General features: G+C 43.3%; 1 protein-coding gene across 1 annotated transcript in view; it reads right to left on the minus strand.

Annotated features, from left to right (window-relative positions):
• Positions 1–16,970, minus strand: part of SPAG16 (sperm associated antigen 16) — a 372,211-nt gene that overhangs the window by 112,819 nt on the left and 242,422 nt on the right. The window contains exon 14 of the mRNA XM_005486882.4: positions 9,271–9,336. Within this exon, the coding sequence (XP_005486939.2) occupies positions 9,271–9,336 (66 nt within the window). The remainder of the gene's footprint in view (positions 1–9,270; positions 9,337–16,970) is intronic.

Here is a 16,970-nt window from a genome sequence, read left to right on the forward strand (position 1 = left end):
AATGTTCTAAAGTTTGCAAGTCAAAGTTTGTTATTGAACCACCTGAGAATTTAGTTGTTTCTCCCATTCACTGCCCAGATTAAATTAAACCACCCTCTCCTGAGCCCACTGAGTGGGACAGGACATTCCATCCTCATGGACCTCACTGTCCCCACAGCCCCCAAAGCCCTCACGGTCACCATTGCTCTAACAGCTCCCACAGCCTTCACTGCCCCCACAGACCCCAAAGCCCTCACGGTCCCCATTGCTCCAACAGCTCCCACAGCCCCCACAGCCCTCATGGCCCTCGTTGCTCAAACAGCCCCCCACAGCCTTCACTGCCCCCACAGTGGCCATTGCTCAAACAACCCCCACAGCTGCCCCCACTGCCCCCACAGCCCTCACAGTCGCCATTGCTCAAACCGCCCCCACAGCCCTCATGGTCCCCCATTGCTCTAAGAGCCCCCACAGCCTTCACTGCCCTCCCAGCCCTCACAGCCCCCATAGCCCTCATGGTCCCCACTGCTCTAACAGCACCCACAGCCTTCACTGCCCCCACAGCCCCCAAAGCACCATTGCTCTCACTGCCCCCACAGACCCCGCAGCCCCCAAAGCCCCCACAGTCTCCATTGCTCTCATTGCCCCCAGTGACCCCACAGCCCCCACATACCTTCACTCCCACCCTTCCTGGTCCCCATTGCTCTAACAGCTCCCACAGCCTCCATTGCCCCCACAGACCCCACAGCCCTCAAAGCCCTCACAGTCCCCACACCCACAACAACCCTCAGAGCCCTCACAGACCCCACAGCCTCCACAGCCCTCAAAGCCCCCACAGTCCCCAAAACTCTAACAGCCCACTCAGCCTTCATGGCCCCCACAGACCCCACATGTCTCACAGCCCTCACAGCCCCCACACCCATGACAACCCTCAGAACCCTCACAGAGCCCACAGCCCTTACAGCTCTCAAAGCCCTCCCAGCCCTCAGAGCCCCCACACCCACCACAGCCCTCATAGCCCCCACTAACCTGAGAGTTCTCACAGAGCCCACAGACCTCTGCAGGAGACCAGAGAAATGGCTGACTGGCTCAAAACCACCAGGATGGCCACTGCTCCTTCCCCCTGTCTTCTTGAGTCTTAGTCAACCTCTGGGTTACACTGAAATGGTGGTGGCTAACCTATGGCCTGTCCCAAATGGCAGCGACTGAGCCATGGCCTGCCCCAAAATGGCGGCCGCTGATCCAGAGCCTGCTGAGGGCTCTGACACGGCCATGTCTGAACCATGGGCTGCCCTGAAATGGCAGCAGCTGATCCCGAGCCTGCTGAGGGCTCTGATATGGCCATACCTGAGCCATGGGCTGCCCTGAAATGGCGGCCGCTGATCCAGAGCCTGCTGAGGGCTCTGACACAGCCATGACTGAGCCATGGGCTGCCCTGAAATGGCGGCCACTTATCCAGAGCCTGCTGCAGGCTCTGACACAGCTATGTCTGAGCCATGGGCTGCCCTGAAATGGTGCTGTCTGCATGGCAAACCTTGCCCTTCAAACCCAACACAGCACCAAAACAATATGCATTCCTAGCCCTAATGGACTTCAACTGTGCGTTCTCAATTATTTTCAGATTAAATCAATCTGATATTCAAGTACTTTCTAACAGTGATATTTATTCAACCACAGATTAATTGCATTATCATAACAGAGAAGCTTTTCCAAAGTAGGTCCTACTTTCATGCTTGGATAAATTCCTTTTAAATCCAGCTTGATATTCTGCAAAGCCACATTCTTTGCACCACAGATCCAGCACTGTTCTAGGCACCCTGCTTCCCTTTGGCCATGATTTGAAAAGTGCTAAATGTATTCTTACCAAATACAAACCTCTGGTGTAAACTAATCCCATTTTTCTACCTTACCTTTAGCTTAAGCCATTTTGAAGACAGTTTTGCAGAAACATTGTTGGAACAGCTGTTCCTTGTCCATAACCAATGCAAATACAATAGCACCTATATCAAGAGGTGGCTCTGCCTCACAACTCCCAGTCCAGGCAGTGACAGCAACAGCAGAGCAGGTAAAAGTGTCACAATTTGTCAAAAACGTGACTGTCACATGACAGAGTCACAGGGTAGAAGGTGGGGATGCTGTGCTGCCTTCTCATGTGTTTTAGAACATAATCTCCCATGAAATGCCACAAAGAGAGGTAGGTTGGACCATACCGCATATGGGAAGTTGAATTTTGAAGAACCCAGGTGAATCTTTGCATTCTGATTTTGTTTGTTTTGCAAAAAGATGGGTTTAAGAAACAGCTGGTAAAAAATGAATTATGCAGGGGTCTGGACCCATGGTGTACATCTGCCACAGGAAAGGCTGGCGTGCTGGGCCAGGAGATGCAATTTAGAAAAAATCCTTATTCCTTAGGATACACAAATTAATTCTTCTCCTCTAAGAAAGAAGGGCAAAGTTTTCCACAGTGCTTGTGGTTCTGCATGCTAAACAGTACTTGCTTCATGTACTGTATACACAGAGGGTCACATTCACTGCAGAACACAGAAACAAGCAAACAAAATCACATTAAAGGAGATAATCTCTGTTTCATTTAGTTAGCAGCAAACAGACATAACAGTATGTTTATATTTGTAAATATAAAGTCTGAAAACATAAAAGAAAATACTCTATGGTCAATTATTATCGGTTTCTGCTGAGGATCTTTCAAGGGCCAATCTGACCTAGAATATACAATTCTTTGAAGAATTTTTTAAAGTCTTTAAAGTTACTCAAACCCAAGTTATGTCAAAGCCATCTAAACATGATGCCACACTTTTTCTTCCCTGTACAGGGCTGTACAGAGCCGTCTGAATCCAAATGTCAGTGCATTACCCCAAATTTTTATCATGAAGTGTTGAGGCAAAGCTTCATCATGTGCAAATATTTACACAAGAGCAAAATCTGATTAAAAGCTTCAATTAGAAAAGCTCAATATTTAAGTATTTCATTTACCGCTGGCTCAAAACAAATGAACGAGACAGTGTGATGGCAGACACCTGCCTTGCTTCCTATCCCACATTCCTCATCTACACAATCATCATGTGGATTTCTTCCCAATATCCAGTCTAACCCTACCCTCTGTCAATTTGAAGCCATTCCCCCTTGTCCTGTCACTCCAAGCCTCTGTCTCTCTCCATCTTTCCTGTAGGCTCCCTTCAGGCACTGAATTTCTCGATGGGTAATGAATTAATTTCTTGACTGCTCTGAGGTACTCTCCTAGAGCCAGCCATGAAGAAGAGCAAAAGAAGATCTTCTAAAATCTAAGCTTCCCCACATTTGTTTGGGTGAATTTTACACGATAGTTTGGGCTTTACTGTGAGTCCCTGCATGGTGACATCAAAGAGCACCAGAAGGTGTGAATCAAAAATCAACTCTGTGCTAAATCATAGATAGAATCACAGAATATCCTGGCTTGGAAGGGACCCACAAGGCTCATCAAAGTCCAACCCCTGGCCTGCACAGGACAGCCCCAAATCCCACCCTGTGCCTGAGAGCATTGACCAAACAAAAGGGTGATGCAAACCCTGAGCATGGAGGAGAGAGGTCCTGTGGCAGAATGAGCTCATATCACATCTCATAATGCAAAGGCTTGAAACAAAAGAAGGCAGATTTTCTTGAACTGTGATTATTTTTAGAGTTAGTAAACTTGACAGGATTGAGTTTAGAATCTTCAAACAGGTTTACGTTTATTTATATATAATGTATTTATATATGTTAGAGAGAATAGAAAAAACAGGTAATGCCATGTTTTCAAAGGCAACTTGTGCCTTGATGAAGCAAGCTGCTAGGCTAAGAGATTTCAGAATTATTTTTTTCCCTAGAAAAAAATTATAACTGGGATTTTGATCCAAAAACAACCCAGGAAGACAAAACAAGCAGAGAGTGGAGGAACTGCATTTTGTGTGATTTAGGAGTGCAGAGGCAAACTCCAGCAGCAGCCAGTGCATTTACTGACACTGAAGGTTTGTTTCTCAGTGCCCATCAGCTGCTGCACGTGGCTTTTGTCTGCCCTTGGCTTATCGAGGTGTGTGACACCTATTACTGAGTTTTTCTTTGCAAATCATCTCTGATGAGAAACCTGAAATGGTGATGGGAAACTGAATGACACAAACAAGATGTGACATTTCAAAATCAGTCCTGGGTTTGTGGGTTTTTTAATCCCACTGAAGGGCCTTGGCTCTGAGACTGTCTCTTTTCTCAAGGACACAGGGACAGAGTTGCTCAGAAGAGCTACTCCCTTCCATACCAATGCATCCTGAATTTCCTTGGTCTTTAGCAGTTAAATAAGTCCCTACAGTTTTCTCGCAGTAAGATCCAGAGAAATATTTTTACTTCTAGGCTATCTCATAGACATATTTACCCACATTTCTACATTAGGAGTTATCAGAGTTGGAAAGCAAAAATATTCAAACTGATCAAAATAAAGATGGACCTCTTCTCTTCTCTTCTCTTCTCTTCTCTTCTCTTCTCTTCTCTTCTCTTCTCTTCTCTTCTCTTCTCTTCTCTTCTCTTCTCTTCTCTTCTCTTCTCTTCTCTTCTCTTCTCTTCTCTTCTCTTCTCTTCTCTTCTCTTCTCTTCTCTTCTCTTCTCTTCTCTTCTCTTCTCTTCTCTTCTCTTCTCTTCTCTTCTCTCCCCTCCCCTCCCCTCCCCTCCCATCCCATCCCATCCCATCCCATCCCATCCCATCCCATCCCATCCCATCCCATCCCATCCCATCCCATCCCATCCCATCCCATCCCATCCCATTCCAAAGTTTTCTACCCCATTCTACTCAAGTGGCCTCAGAACATGTTGTCTGGTCTGCACAAAATGTGTAAAGCAGGCCCAGTGCTAACTGCAGGCTCTGTGGGTAACACAGAGAGGATGGCCAAGGGAAGGGAGCACTCCAGCAAACTTACTTCCAAAATTAGGGAATAACATTACTATGTCAGATAATGGATGTAGAAGTGAATTCCAGAACAATTTTCAGAGTGACTGCCTAATATCAGAAAGAGCTGCTTGCCACCAAATGAAATGGGGGTGTTTTGACACAGATTTTGTTCCTTGCCATGACAGAGAAATTGAATAGATTTGCTTTCACTTCTAAGAGTGTTTGATAGCCTGAAAATGGTTAACTAATGATAATAAAAATCTGTACTTAAAATGTAATTCAGTTCTGCAATTATATTTCTTATGCATGGAGACAGAAATAAACTAGAGGTAGAACCTATTAGCCCTTTTGCATGTATAATTGAACATGTTTGATATTACTGGGTAACCTTTGTAAGCAACTGGCTTTGAGTTTATGCAAAGAGGTGAACACTTTGAATGCATAAATAACAATAGGACCAGAGAGGTTTTTGATTTTGTATTCTGTTCTTTTCTTGTTTGTGTCTGTTAGATGCAGTCAGACATCCCTGGCTTTATCTGGCTATCCATAGAAACATCTGAGAGATCTGACTTTTGCATCATTTGGGTGCAGTAATGAATAAGAACTGACATCAAATATCAATATTATTGGCCCAGCTAAATGGTAGCTGACATCCAACTGGACTGCTGAGGAGGTAAACAAAATTGAAAATTTTTTTTTGTTTAAAAACTGTCTGACATTATTTGCCCTTCAGTAAATCAATGGAGGAATGACCTAGATGCTGTTTGCATTTTGGCCTGGGGAGGTAAAATTGGACAGTTATTCTTAAGCATATTTTTTATAGTCTTTTAGGTTTTCCTAATATTACCTGTAATTCTAAAAATACTTTTTTTTTTTGTTTTAGGGAAACTTGGTAACCACTGCAATGATTCCTAAACCTGCTGATATGACACAAACACAGCATGGCATACTTCTATTTGGACACAAACACATATATATACACACATGAGGGAGCAAACCTTGTTCTACTTTAAATTCATGACTCAACCAAGCATTTATAGTCTTTATACTTCATTAGCAGAGGTGATTTACCATTGTAAAGAAGGAACAGAGCTTACCTGAAATGCTGCTTGGGCCATATTCTAGTGCAAAATAAATATCTGAAACATTTTTCTCTACAAAGTTACTGTGTTCTGGAAACATGGGACTAAAAGGGATAGTAACAGTAACTTTTAGGAGGAAAGGTACATTTTTCTATGTCCTCAATTCAAAAGCAGCTATGTGAATTTTGCTCAAAAGTTCCACAGACAGAGAATCAACTTGGACAAGTGCAGGATTTAAATGCTTCTGGAAGTGTTAAATGCTGACATAACCACAAGAGCAGAGGTTTGTGCATGGCATGGTGACTCCTGTGTCCCAGCAAGGCAGGACCCAACAAATGGGCACATTCCAGGTGCCAAGCTGGCAGTTCTGTTCCATAGAGAACAGGCTAATTAGGGAATCTCAGCACTAATAAGAGTTCTGGCTGCAAACCTTGCCCACTTAACCAAAAAACTATTAACTGCAGTTTCAGAAGCATGGTGTAGTAAATAACTCTGATTTAATCAGTTTCACAGAGCTTAATGAGGATTTATTTAATTTGTATAAATGCATTATTCTCTTTTATCTTCTTCTTCACACAATACTCTTCCCCTTAATATTTGGACATACTGCCTGAATGCCTTTCTGATCTAACTAGAAAATTATTCCTTGTTCTTGTGCAATTAGAATTTAATAATTTTTTAACTTCTTTTTTGGCATCAAGCAGCTTGAGACAGGATTACCACAAGTCCACTGGATTGATGTAGGAGCCCACTCAAGCTGACCTATGTCCAAGTAGAAAAAGGAGTGAATCCCTTGGGATCTCTCTCCAGCTCTGCACTCACAGAGTGTGACCATGCAGGCAACACTTCTGACAAAGCATGGGATGTGCAGACCCCTGACATTAGGACATAAGAAAATATAACAACAACAACAAAAATCTAAGTAGGGTTTTTTCAGCAATCAGCCTTCAATTTTGTCACTGTAGACCTCCTGGGCCAGGTACAAGCATTAGGTTGGACATTCTGAAAGTAATGTTGCACTTTGTCCAAACAGTCAATGATCAATGTCCAAAATCTTTTCCATGAAAGTATTGTTGATAATATGACTGTTTCTGCAAAAACATTTTTTCTCATAAAATACACATTTTAAAACAAAATACTCCACCCTAAGCAAACTGATTAAGGTGTATTGACACTCAAAACACCTAAATCAGCTTGCTTAGGGTGGGGTATTTGAATTTTTTGACGAGCAAGCCCTAGAGGGTAAGAAAATAGTTGTCAAGTGCTGTATTTGGCTGAAATATAGCACTTGCTTTGCTAGCCAGCTGTGAGGCAATTGTTACTTGTTCAACTCAGGGCCACTACTTAATTTTTCAGTAGCAGAATTAACTTTTACCATTGCAATCACAGCTTCTGGAGTTATATTCTTCACTGTGACCAATGCTGCACCAAGTATTTCCATTTTTACTAATTCAATCACTGAGAATGTCAACCATTGATTTCAGTCTAGAGGTAATGCCAACTGTAATATTCCCTACCATAACTAAATGCTTATCTGAAAGGTTATCAACACGTGGTCTTTCAGCTTCCTGTTAATTATTATAGGTTTCATGAGGCCTTTTGTGAATTAACACCCACATTAAGGACAGTGCTGTGGTATCTCTATAGGATTTCCCTCATCATGCTTGCTCCTGTGTTGTAAGATGTGTCTATTCTACTTGCCATCTGTTAGAGGTGGGGCAGTTCTCTTAATTGGGCAGTTTTCTTTATCGCTTTCTTTATCTCTCAGATCTCTCCCTCCAGGAGATCTCTTCTGTCCATGGCCAGTGAGTGTCCCTGCATGGCTGATAAAATTCCATCATCCCATGGGGAGATGCTGTGCCCAGGGGAGGAGCCAAGCATTCCTACCTGGATACAATCTGAGGTTTGGAACAGCACAGCAGCCTTTGCCCACTGCATTCCCAGAGAAGCAGCTTTCTGCTGCCCTGCATTCCCAGAGGAGCAGCTTTCTGCTGCCCTGCATTCCCAGAGGGAGCCCAGGCCCATCTCCAGCAGCCCTGGAGCTGCAGAAGAAAACCCCCCCTTTTGCAGGATCCCTGCTGCAGCAAAACCACAGCTGGCACTGCAGGAGGGCTGAGCCACCATGGCATGGGGCTGTGCCACCATCCTGACACACAGGGGGGCAGCTCCTGATCTGACTCTGGCAGTGCTGTCTTGTGTTACTGCATTTTTATTTCATTTTTTTATTCTCGTCCCTAATAAAGAACTGTTATTCCTACTCCCTTATCTTTGCCTGAGAGCCTCTTAATTTCAAAATCATAATAATTGGAGGGAAGGGGTTTACATTCTCTAATTCAGGGGAGGCTCCTGCCTTCCTTAGCAGACACCTGGCTTTTCAAACTGAGACATCCTGTTAAACACTCTCTGTTCCCCACCTCTCAGTGTCTCAGAGGCAGGTTGTGCCTGTCAAATACAGATAGATGCACACAGCCAAGAAAGAATTAAGATGCCTTGGGAATTCCTATTCCCCTCCCTGACATCAGTTTATCCCATACCTTCTGCTGTGCCAGCCCCTGGGGTTTGCCCTACAAACACACAGGGCTGGCAGAGCAGTTGGCAAAGCAGCAGCTGATACTGAGCAAGAGGAGAATATTCAGGATCTCCAGCAGGAAAAATTAGTACCTTGCTCTGCCTGTAATGAAGGTGCCAGTGGGAGCACGGGAAGCAGGAACACCACAAAGTTATTTTTCAGGAAAGATGGTCTCTGAGAGAAAAGGCTGCAGATACCAACACATGCCTCAGCACTTCCACATCAGCTTTAAAGAGCAGTGTGGCCAGGAGAGCTGCAGCAATCATACATCACAAATGTTTGGGTCAGAGTATTTCATACGGCCTCTTAGAGCCATTCAGAAGAAATTCCTCCCCTTCCAAAGTTATCAGTCTTTCAGACAGCAATCTGTCACCAATCCCAGTCAAAAAGGTTCTTTTCAGACAACAACTTAAATTAACCAGCCAGGGGGAAAAGCCCAACAAAAAAAAAAAAAATTAAACGAAGTAATCAATGATCCCAAGAGAGGAGAATGGCTTAAGCATCATGCACTGATCCAAGGAGGAAGGAGGGAGCAGCAAGGAGCGGGCAGCTCTATTCTAACAGGCACTAGGGCTCTGCTCTGGCTGGCAGGTGGGACCACTCTGAGCCACCACTGATTCTGAATGCAGCCCCAGAGGTCTCTGTGTCACCAAGAAGCAGGACAGTGTGAGCCAGAGCAAGGAACATGATGGTTAAAGGGAAGAAGACAAAGGAAATTTGCATGCAGAACTTACCTTCCTGTTGAATGTAGCGTGATTACAGGGATGCACGTGACCCTGGAATGTGTAAACACGGAGACCCTGGGAAAGAAACAAACATTTAAATCAGTTACTGCAATGTAAGTTATTCTGAAAGAAAGACCTTGTTTACATCAGGACACACTGTGATACAAAGCCAGCTCCTGGTTGCTAGAACAGGAACACGTTTTGCACCATTACTAAGGATGTATCTCCTCACCTCCCATGGCAGCCAGCAGCAAAGGTGCATTCAAATATCCCCAGGTAAAGCCATGTCCTGGCTGGAGGGCTGCAGTTAGAAGGTGGAATTGCTTCTTCTAAAACACTCAAGCACTGAGTCACTACATGCTTCTTGGTATTCCACACACACCAACTAAGGCTTCCTTAAGGAATCACAGGCATGAAATCAAAATTAATTATCTTTTCTAATCTCCCACATTAGGCCATAGGTGACCTACATAGTGCAGTAACATATGTCAGATGTCATCACTGATATCTGGCTTGTTCTCCCAGTACAGGAGCCATCCAACCACAGTTATCTCCTGCTAAAAACCCTGGACTCTTCAGGATGGCAAGACAGAGGTATTGAAAAGAGATGTCCTTCTCTGTTTTCATAGAAACCACTGGCTTCATGGGTTAAAAAATACTTCCTGTTAAAAGTGAAGCCCAGCTTGGAGCACTGCAATTATATGCTGAAGAACAGATTTTCCTCTAAGAAAAGCATTTTATTAACCTGCAATTGAAAGACAGTTTGTTGCATTTTTCTGGAGAGTTCAAAAAACCCAAACACAAGATATAAAATTCCACTACTCATCCTGGTCTTGAATAAATCTCACAGGAGCAGGGCTAACATAGGTTAATCATATGTCTGTCATGCTTTTGGAGTTTATATCATCAGCCTAATCCCATTTTATTTCCCTGATAAAAAAAAAAAAAAATCAATCCTGCTCTGACATAAGAAATTTGAATTCTCTTTTTTGCTGATAAAACCTCCCACATTTTATCATCAACATGTCTAGCAGCATATTCTCACTGTTTGCAACAAGCCCTTTCAGAAAGCAGTTAATGAGCTTTGACCACAAAGTAATTCTGGAGGGACACTCCCCAATAATGCTCTGTGGTTCATATTATATCTCTGAACCACTTAGGAGAACTCAGCCCAACCAAGCAGCAGTTGAAGGGGATTACATTGTTGTTGTAAGTATCTCAGGGGTTAAGAGCAAAGAGGGGAAGGAGCTATTGAGGCTGAAGAGCACTGTTGATGCCGGAACATATGGGAATTCATTATCTGCAGATAAATTCCAGTGGAAAATTAGAAGACAGTTCTTGAACAGAGAGATACAAAAACTTACTCCACTCCAAGTAGAGGGGATAAAAAAAATCTCATTACTATAAGAAGCTGCTTGAAAAGCCTGGAAATAAATGACCTTCTCCTGTATGTGATCTTTTGCCTGGACTTGGAGACCAAGGAGGCTCTTTCCAGTCTCGCTCATATGGCATTAGAATACAAATCTCTGATAAAGCCCAGCATTTAATGCTGCGCAGATCTCCTTTTGTTTAAAAAAAATGCCACCCAAAGGAGGGAGCATGCTACTTTGGCAAGTGCCATTTTGTATCTCATTGTATTTTTCATTTACCTCTCTGTGTTCAAGTAGTTTCTGTCCAAGGCCACAGGGCTATTGTGATCATACTAGGAAATTGGTATTCCCATAAAAGGATTGCAAGGCAACAAGAGAAAAATGCTCTGAACTATTAAAAGCTCTGTATTTAAAGAGCACGCCATCCACCTTGAGCATAAAAAGGTTATCTCAGCACAGTTCTTGAGTCCTCCATGGTTTTCAACAGAGTTACAGGGGGAAATAGTGCTAAAAATCTCATTCCAAAACCCCAGCATATTTATAAGTTAGATATTAGATATAGGCTGGATATCAGGAAGAGATTCTTCCCCCAGAGGGTGTGTGGCACTGAACAGGCTCCCCAGGGAATGGGCACAGCCCCATGGTTGCCAGACAGGGTGGGATTGTTGGGGTGTCTGTGCAGGACCAGAAGCTGGATTGATGATCCCAGCGGATCCCTTCCAGCCCAGCAGATTCTGTGATTTCTAAGTAATAAAACATGAACCAATAAATGCTGATACAAGGAAAATTTTAATAATTACAAATTCACTGCTGGAATAGAAATGCGATTACACAAAATTCCCTGAGACTGACAGGCAACTTAATTTGATAAACATAACAGGATAGGAGACAAAGATAACCAAACACACATAAGCAGTCTAGTGAGAAAAAATGTCAAGGACATGAGATGTGCCTTGTGGCCCAGCAGCACTATCGATTGCACCCAGCCCATGGTAACAAACCAAGTGTTGGTGCATGTTTTGCATGTAAAAAGTAGCCCTTGTAAAATAACTGCTGCTGCTCAGCAGGGTGTAGTATTTACCCTCAGACACACTGAAATACCAATACACACACAGCAATCTTTCCACAAACACAGAAAAAGCTGTCACAAACCAGTAGGAAAAAAGAAAACCACACGGATGCTGCACAAAATGGATGTGAACTTTCAGCTTTCCCTCCTTAAGTCAATTCAGTACAAGCCCTCAGAAAAGGATTTTAATAAAAGTAATAATAATGATAATAAAAGTGAGACAAAGGCAATGGTTCTGCAAAGTGTTTCTCAATACTATCAAAACTTAATTTCCAAAGTGCCACTTTATTTTTATTCAGTGCACAGCTCAGGTTTTCTTAACCAACACTGGGAAATCTGAGTTTTGCAAACATAAAAACAAATCTGGAAAGCAACTACTTGGCTGTAATACCAAATAGTAATAGATATTCTGTGGACCAGAATTCAAGTTAGCACTGAGCTTTCAGCAGCAAGAGCTCAGCAGCGGGTTAATGAAATCCCTTTTGCACATGCATTCTGCTTTTCAGGCTTTAATTATAAAATAAGGCACTATAGCACCACCAGTGCTTCATGCAGTGTGGAACTGAACAGGGTTCAGTTGCAACCCGGGTCCATCTGCCATTTCAATGAGTTTCTTTCAGGCTCAAATTGAGCAAGAACAAACATTTGGGACTTCACAAGGAAAAGAGCAGGGAAAAAGAAGGAGATTGACATTAGGACAGTTCTTATTTAGGGGAAAATTATGGTCCTTTGCTGTAACCTGAAGGTCTCACTGACCATCACCCTTTACAGAAGGAACAATCACAAACAGAGCAGGAGCAGCAACAAAACAGCAGAGCAGAACTCTGAAACTGGAAAAAGTTCCATTTCCCCCACCTTTAACCCGTGGGTCTAGCCAGTCTCATTGCATTGGACATGCCAGCAGTATAAATAATGGAAAACACATTATTATTGTCAACTGAGTCTTGACTGAAACATTAATGGAGGAAGTGTGAGTTCCATTCCCTCCTTGAGCTATTGTCAATTACATTAATAACCATCCAGTCTTCCTCTGCAGGAAATACATTGACAACAGCATCATTCAAAGAAAACAAAATATGAAGTGCTCTCCATTGTTGAGATTTTGGAGGTTTTTACTTATTATTCCCACATGCACACACACATATAATTTTCCAGTCTGAAATCCAGAAATTAACATTAGAATCAGTGGTTAGAAACACTCTGGCATTATGCTGTGGAGCCTACTGAACACAGGCATTAATTGCCTGCCTTGGACTGGAGCTACCTAAAAGACTCCTGAGAGAGAAAACATTTCTTTGTTAGAATAAAATCTGGTATTGTGGAAAAGCATCCTGATCTTTGGAGCCAGGGATCTGTGAGCAGTAATCCTGCTGCAAAAGTAGTTAAACATGGTTTCTAAATTCAAATTGTTTTTTTTGTTCTTACTTTCAAAGGATAAAAGCCCAAGATTTGGGAATCAATAGTAAAATTCTGCTGTAAATCCTCCCTATTGTGTATCCACATAGATATAGGAATACCAGAGTAAAACAAGACAGGCTAGAGACAATCATAATTAATTTGCTTCTTTGCATTGCAATAATTAAGTTCCACCTTTAACTATGTAACACAGCAGCTGAATCTTCCTATACTTGTCTTAATTACCATTTCAACAGCAACAAACTAAAACTCCCAAACTTAACAAGCCATAATGCATGCACCTCTGGAGAAAACAGCCAAAACCAGTAGGGTGTCATTTGAAAGCTATTAATGTTTCTCAAAGTCTGCTCTTTTGGTTTTCTTTCTGGATTTTGAATGCTTTGCTGTACATGAACATCTGACATGAACAAACTCACTGTGCAGGTCCAGAATCAAGATAACAAATGCATTAGATCAAGCTGGGTGTAATATCCTAGTCACAATAGGTAATTATCTTTATGAGTTTGATATGAATTTTTAGATAACAACATTTGAGAATGAGATTTATCTAAACAGTGTTCAGATAGGAGATTTATTTGTAATTTCTTGGTTCATTTAGAAATTAACTCAAAGAAATAATGTTCATTCAGAAGGACTAAACTGAGAAAAGTGTTCAAACCATGAAGCACTCAGCTGTGGAAATGTTCACCTCATTCTCTTTATTAAAAACAAACAAAACCTCCCATAAGTTCCTCATGAAAGGTTTAATTGTGTTTGGGGGAAAATTAAAGTTCTGAGCTTACATAGGTAGAATTTTTCCAGTAAATCAAATATTGTAATGCTTTGGAAGCTCCCTTGGCTGGACCTGAACTTTTCCTAAAGCAGGAATGTTCAGTGTACTGTGATTTCTGGCTAACGACTCACTTGGAAGTTCTAACTCTCCTCCTTCCTTGTTGGATCTGGACAGGAGTTTCCATTTTCATAGCAAAATGCAAAATGAAAACTGTGCATCCTCCTCATTCCCATGCCTTACTCACAACATGGGCTGGCTGCCTCAGCCAGCACTGGGCAGCTCCACAGGGAATGGGGCAGATCCAGCAGAACTGTGGCTCCACCATCCCTCCTTGCCCTCCTTGAAGTGGGAGACATCAGAAGGAACTTGGATCTCTTCACAAGAGCAAAAGGTTATTTGTAGGAGAGAGAAAATCATTTTCATGGGATATGATGGGCAAGCACAAAAATTAGAAGAAAGAGCCAAAGAATGTCTGCCTTTTCTAGCACTTTCTTCCCCAGCCATCTCAACCATACAAGGTTCAACAAGGGAAAGTGCACCTGGGATGAAGCAACCCTGGGTGTATGGACACACTGGGACATGAGATGCTGGAAAGAGGCACCCCAGAAAGGGACCTGGGGATCCTGGCCAGTTGGATCTAAGCCAGCAGTGCCTGGAGCCAAGAGGGACATCCCTGTGCTTGGGGATCAGGCCCAGCAGTGCCAGCCAAGCCAGGGAGGGGACGGTCCTGTCTGCTCTGGGCTGGGGGGAGGCAGTTTTGGGTTCCTCAATGTAAGAAAGATATGAAGCCATCAGAAAGCATCCAAAGGGCAACAAAGATGGTGAAGGGCCTTGAGGGGAAGCTGTGTGAGGAGTGACTGAGGGCACTTGGTCTGTTCAGCTCAAGGAGACTGAGGGGAGACTCACTGGGGCCTGAAACTTCCTTCTGAGGGGAAGAGGAGGGGCAGACACTGATCTCTGCTCTGCGGGGAACAGTGACAGGATGCAATGGAATGGCCTGAAGTTGTGTCAGGGGAGATTAGGGTTGGATATTTGGGGAAGGGCCTTTCCCCAGAGGGTGCTGCTGAGGCTCCCCAGGGAATGGGCACAGCCCTGAGGCTGCCAGAGCTCCAGGAGTGTCTGGACAACACTATCAGGGATGCACAGGGTGGGATTTTTGGAGCGTCTGCACAGGACCAGGCATTGGATTGATGATCCTTGTGAGTCCCTTCCAGCTCAGGCTATTGTGTGTCAGTAACTCATTCCAGCAGCCCCCTGCACACTCCAGGCTCTGTGTGTGTGTCCCCAGGCCAGTCCTGCTGGCAGTCAGACCACTGTCCCTCTGTCCCATCCTGTCCCACTCCCAGCAGGCCGAACCCCATCCATCTCCCAGTTACACCAGAGGCCTCACAGGCACATCAGTGCAATGCCTGAGCAATGAGCACCGAGCAAACCTGGAGAACAGTTCTGCCATCTGTCACCACAGAATTTACTCCATGAACAGGAGCACAGAACCTTCAGTGCAAAGTTTGCTTCTGTTCTGATCACTTGGAATAGACCCTGGGGGAAAAGAATCACACAGAGAAGGTTTCTGGATGTTAGAGCAGGGGTAAGGCCAGGGCATTACTCTGATGTTTTGTAATCCCTTCTTTGGGAGTAAAATTAACTTGCCACTATTTGTGTGCTCTGTTACATCAGGATTCACAGAGAATCAAAACCAAAAATGTTTTGTGAAAAAAAACAAACAACTAAGTACATCAGCTGATAGCGGCTTTTTAAAAAAAAAATGTTATTCACTTCATCTTCCCAAAGAAATGGAGAAGAATTTTGAATCTCTTTAAAATGCATGAACTTCTATAACAACTTTCATACAGTGAAACATTAAAAACTTGAGAAGCAGCATTTTTCTAAATCTGGTAGGTAACAGAAACCAGAAAGAGAGCTCTGCCTGCCAGCTAAGCCCAACACCATGCTCTTCATCACAGAGCAGCATTCCTTTCACTTCACAGTAACACCTGCTATTAAATAAATCAAAAAACTTAATTAACCTTGCTCTGGAATACCCCTGAATTACCTCATTTGTGTAGGTCTGAACTTTCACCTGAATGTAGTATTAATATACCTTTTACACTGATGATGCAGACATATTAATCTTTCATAATTGGGATGAGAAGTATGTTTCTAGGCCAAGACCTTGTATGCTAAATCTGTTCAAAGTGAACCTCTAAGGCTCTCCTAAAAAACCTTAAAAACAGAAGTTTATAGTAGAAATGCTGACAGATTATATTCTTGCCAGCATAATACAACCTGACTCAAAGATAAATGTTTCATGAATTAAAAAAGTTGAAAAAAGCTCCTCTGTTCAGCTTTGTTCTCAAGATGAAAGTGAATTATCTTTTTGTCTTCTACTGACACTTGGATTTTTGTACTGCAGTCTGCAGAAAACTGTAACCACAGGCAATATTTAAACAGACATGACCGTGTGGGATTCTCTGCACACTCAACTCCTGTAAGAGACATCAAACTTCCAGCTGCATAAGGAGGAACAAAGGTTTGATGGGAAGCAGATCCTTTCTTGTCCCTGCTTCTGTGAGGAGAGAGAAATGTCACCTCCAGTTGCAGAGATCACACAGGAGCACAGTCCCACCTTTCAGGGCTCCGACAGGACAGGCAGGGAGGGCACAGAGAAATGCCTTTGCAGAAAATAAACAGATCATTCCTCTGCAGAAAATAAACAGCACAAAGGAATCCCTCCAAGATATTGGAGTTCTTTCAGTGAGAGCAGAGCTGTATTACTGCCCTGGTTGTGCTGGGTTCATTAGCAGAAGCTGCTGCATCTTCCTAAGGGTCCATAAAGCAGCTGAACAGAAATCACCCTGACAGCAGCAGGAGAGCCAAATTCCAGAAGTGCATTCCTCCTGCCCAGTGTGACTTGGAGTTTCAAAGTTCCAGGGAGTGAAGGATCAGCAGTGCAGGGCCAGGGATGGCCAGGGAAATCCTACTGTGGTAATGTGAGCTGCAGATTAACCCAGAAACTTTGCAGCACTTTCAATTAACTTGGCATTCCACTGCTTTGCAAAACAGAGCAGCCATTTCCAGGAGA

The sequence above is a fragment of the Zonotrichia albicollis genome, chromosome 10 (genome assembly GCF_047830755.1).
Source record: "Zonotrichia albicollis isolate bZonAlb1 chromosome 10, bZonAlb1.hap1, whole genome shotgun sequence".
NCBI classification, from domain to species: domain Eukaryota; kingdom Metazoa; phylum Chordata; class Aves; order Passeriformes; family Passerellidae; genus Zonotrichia; species Zonotrichia albicollis.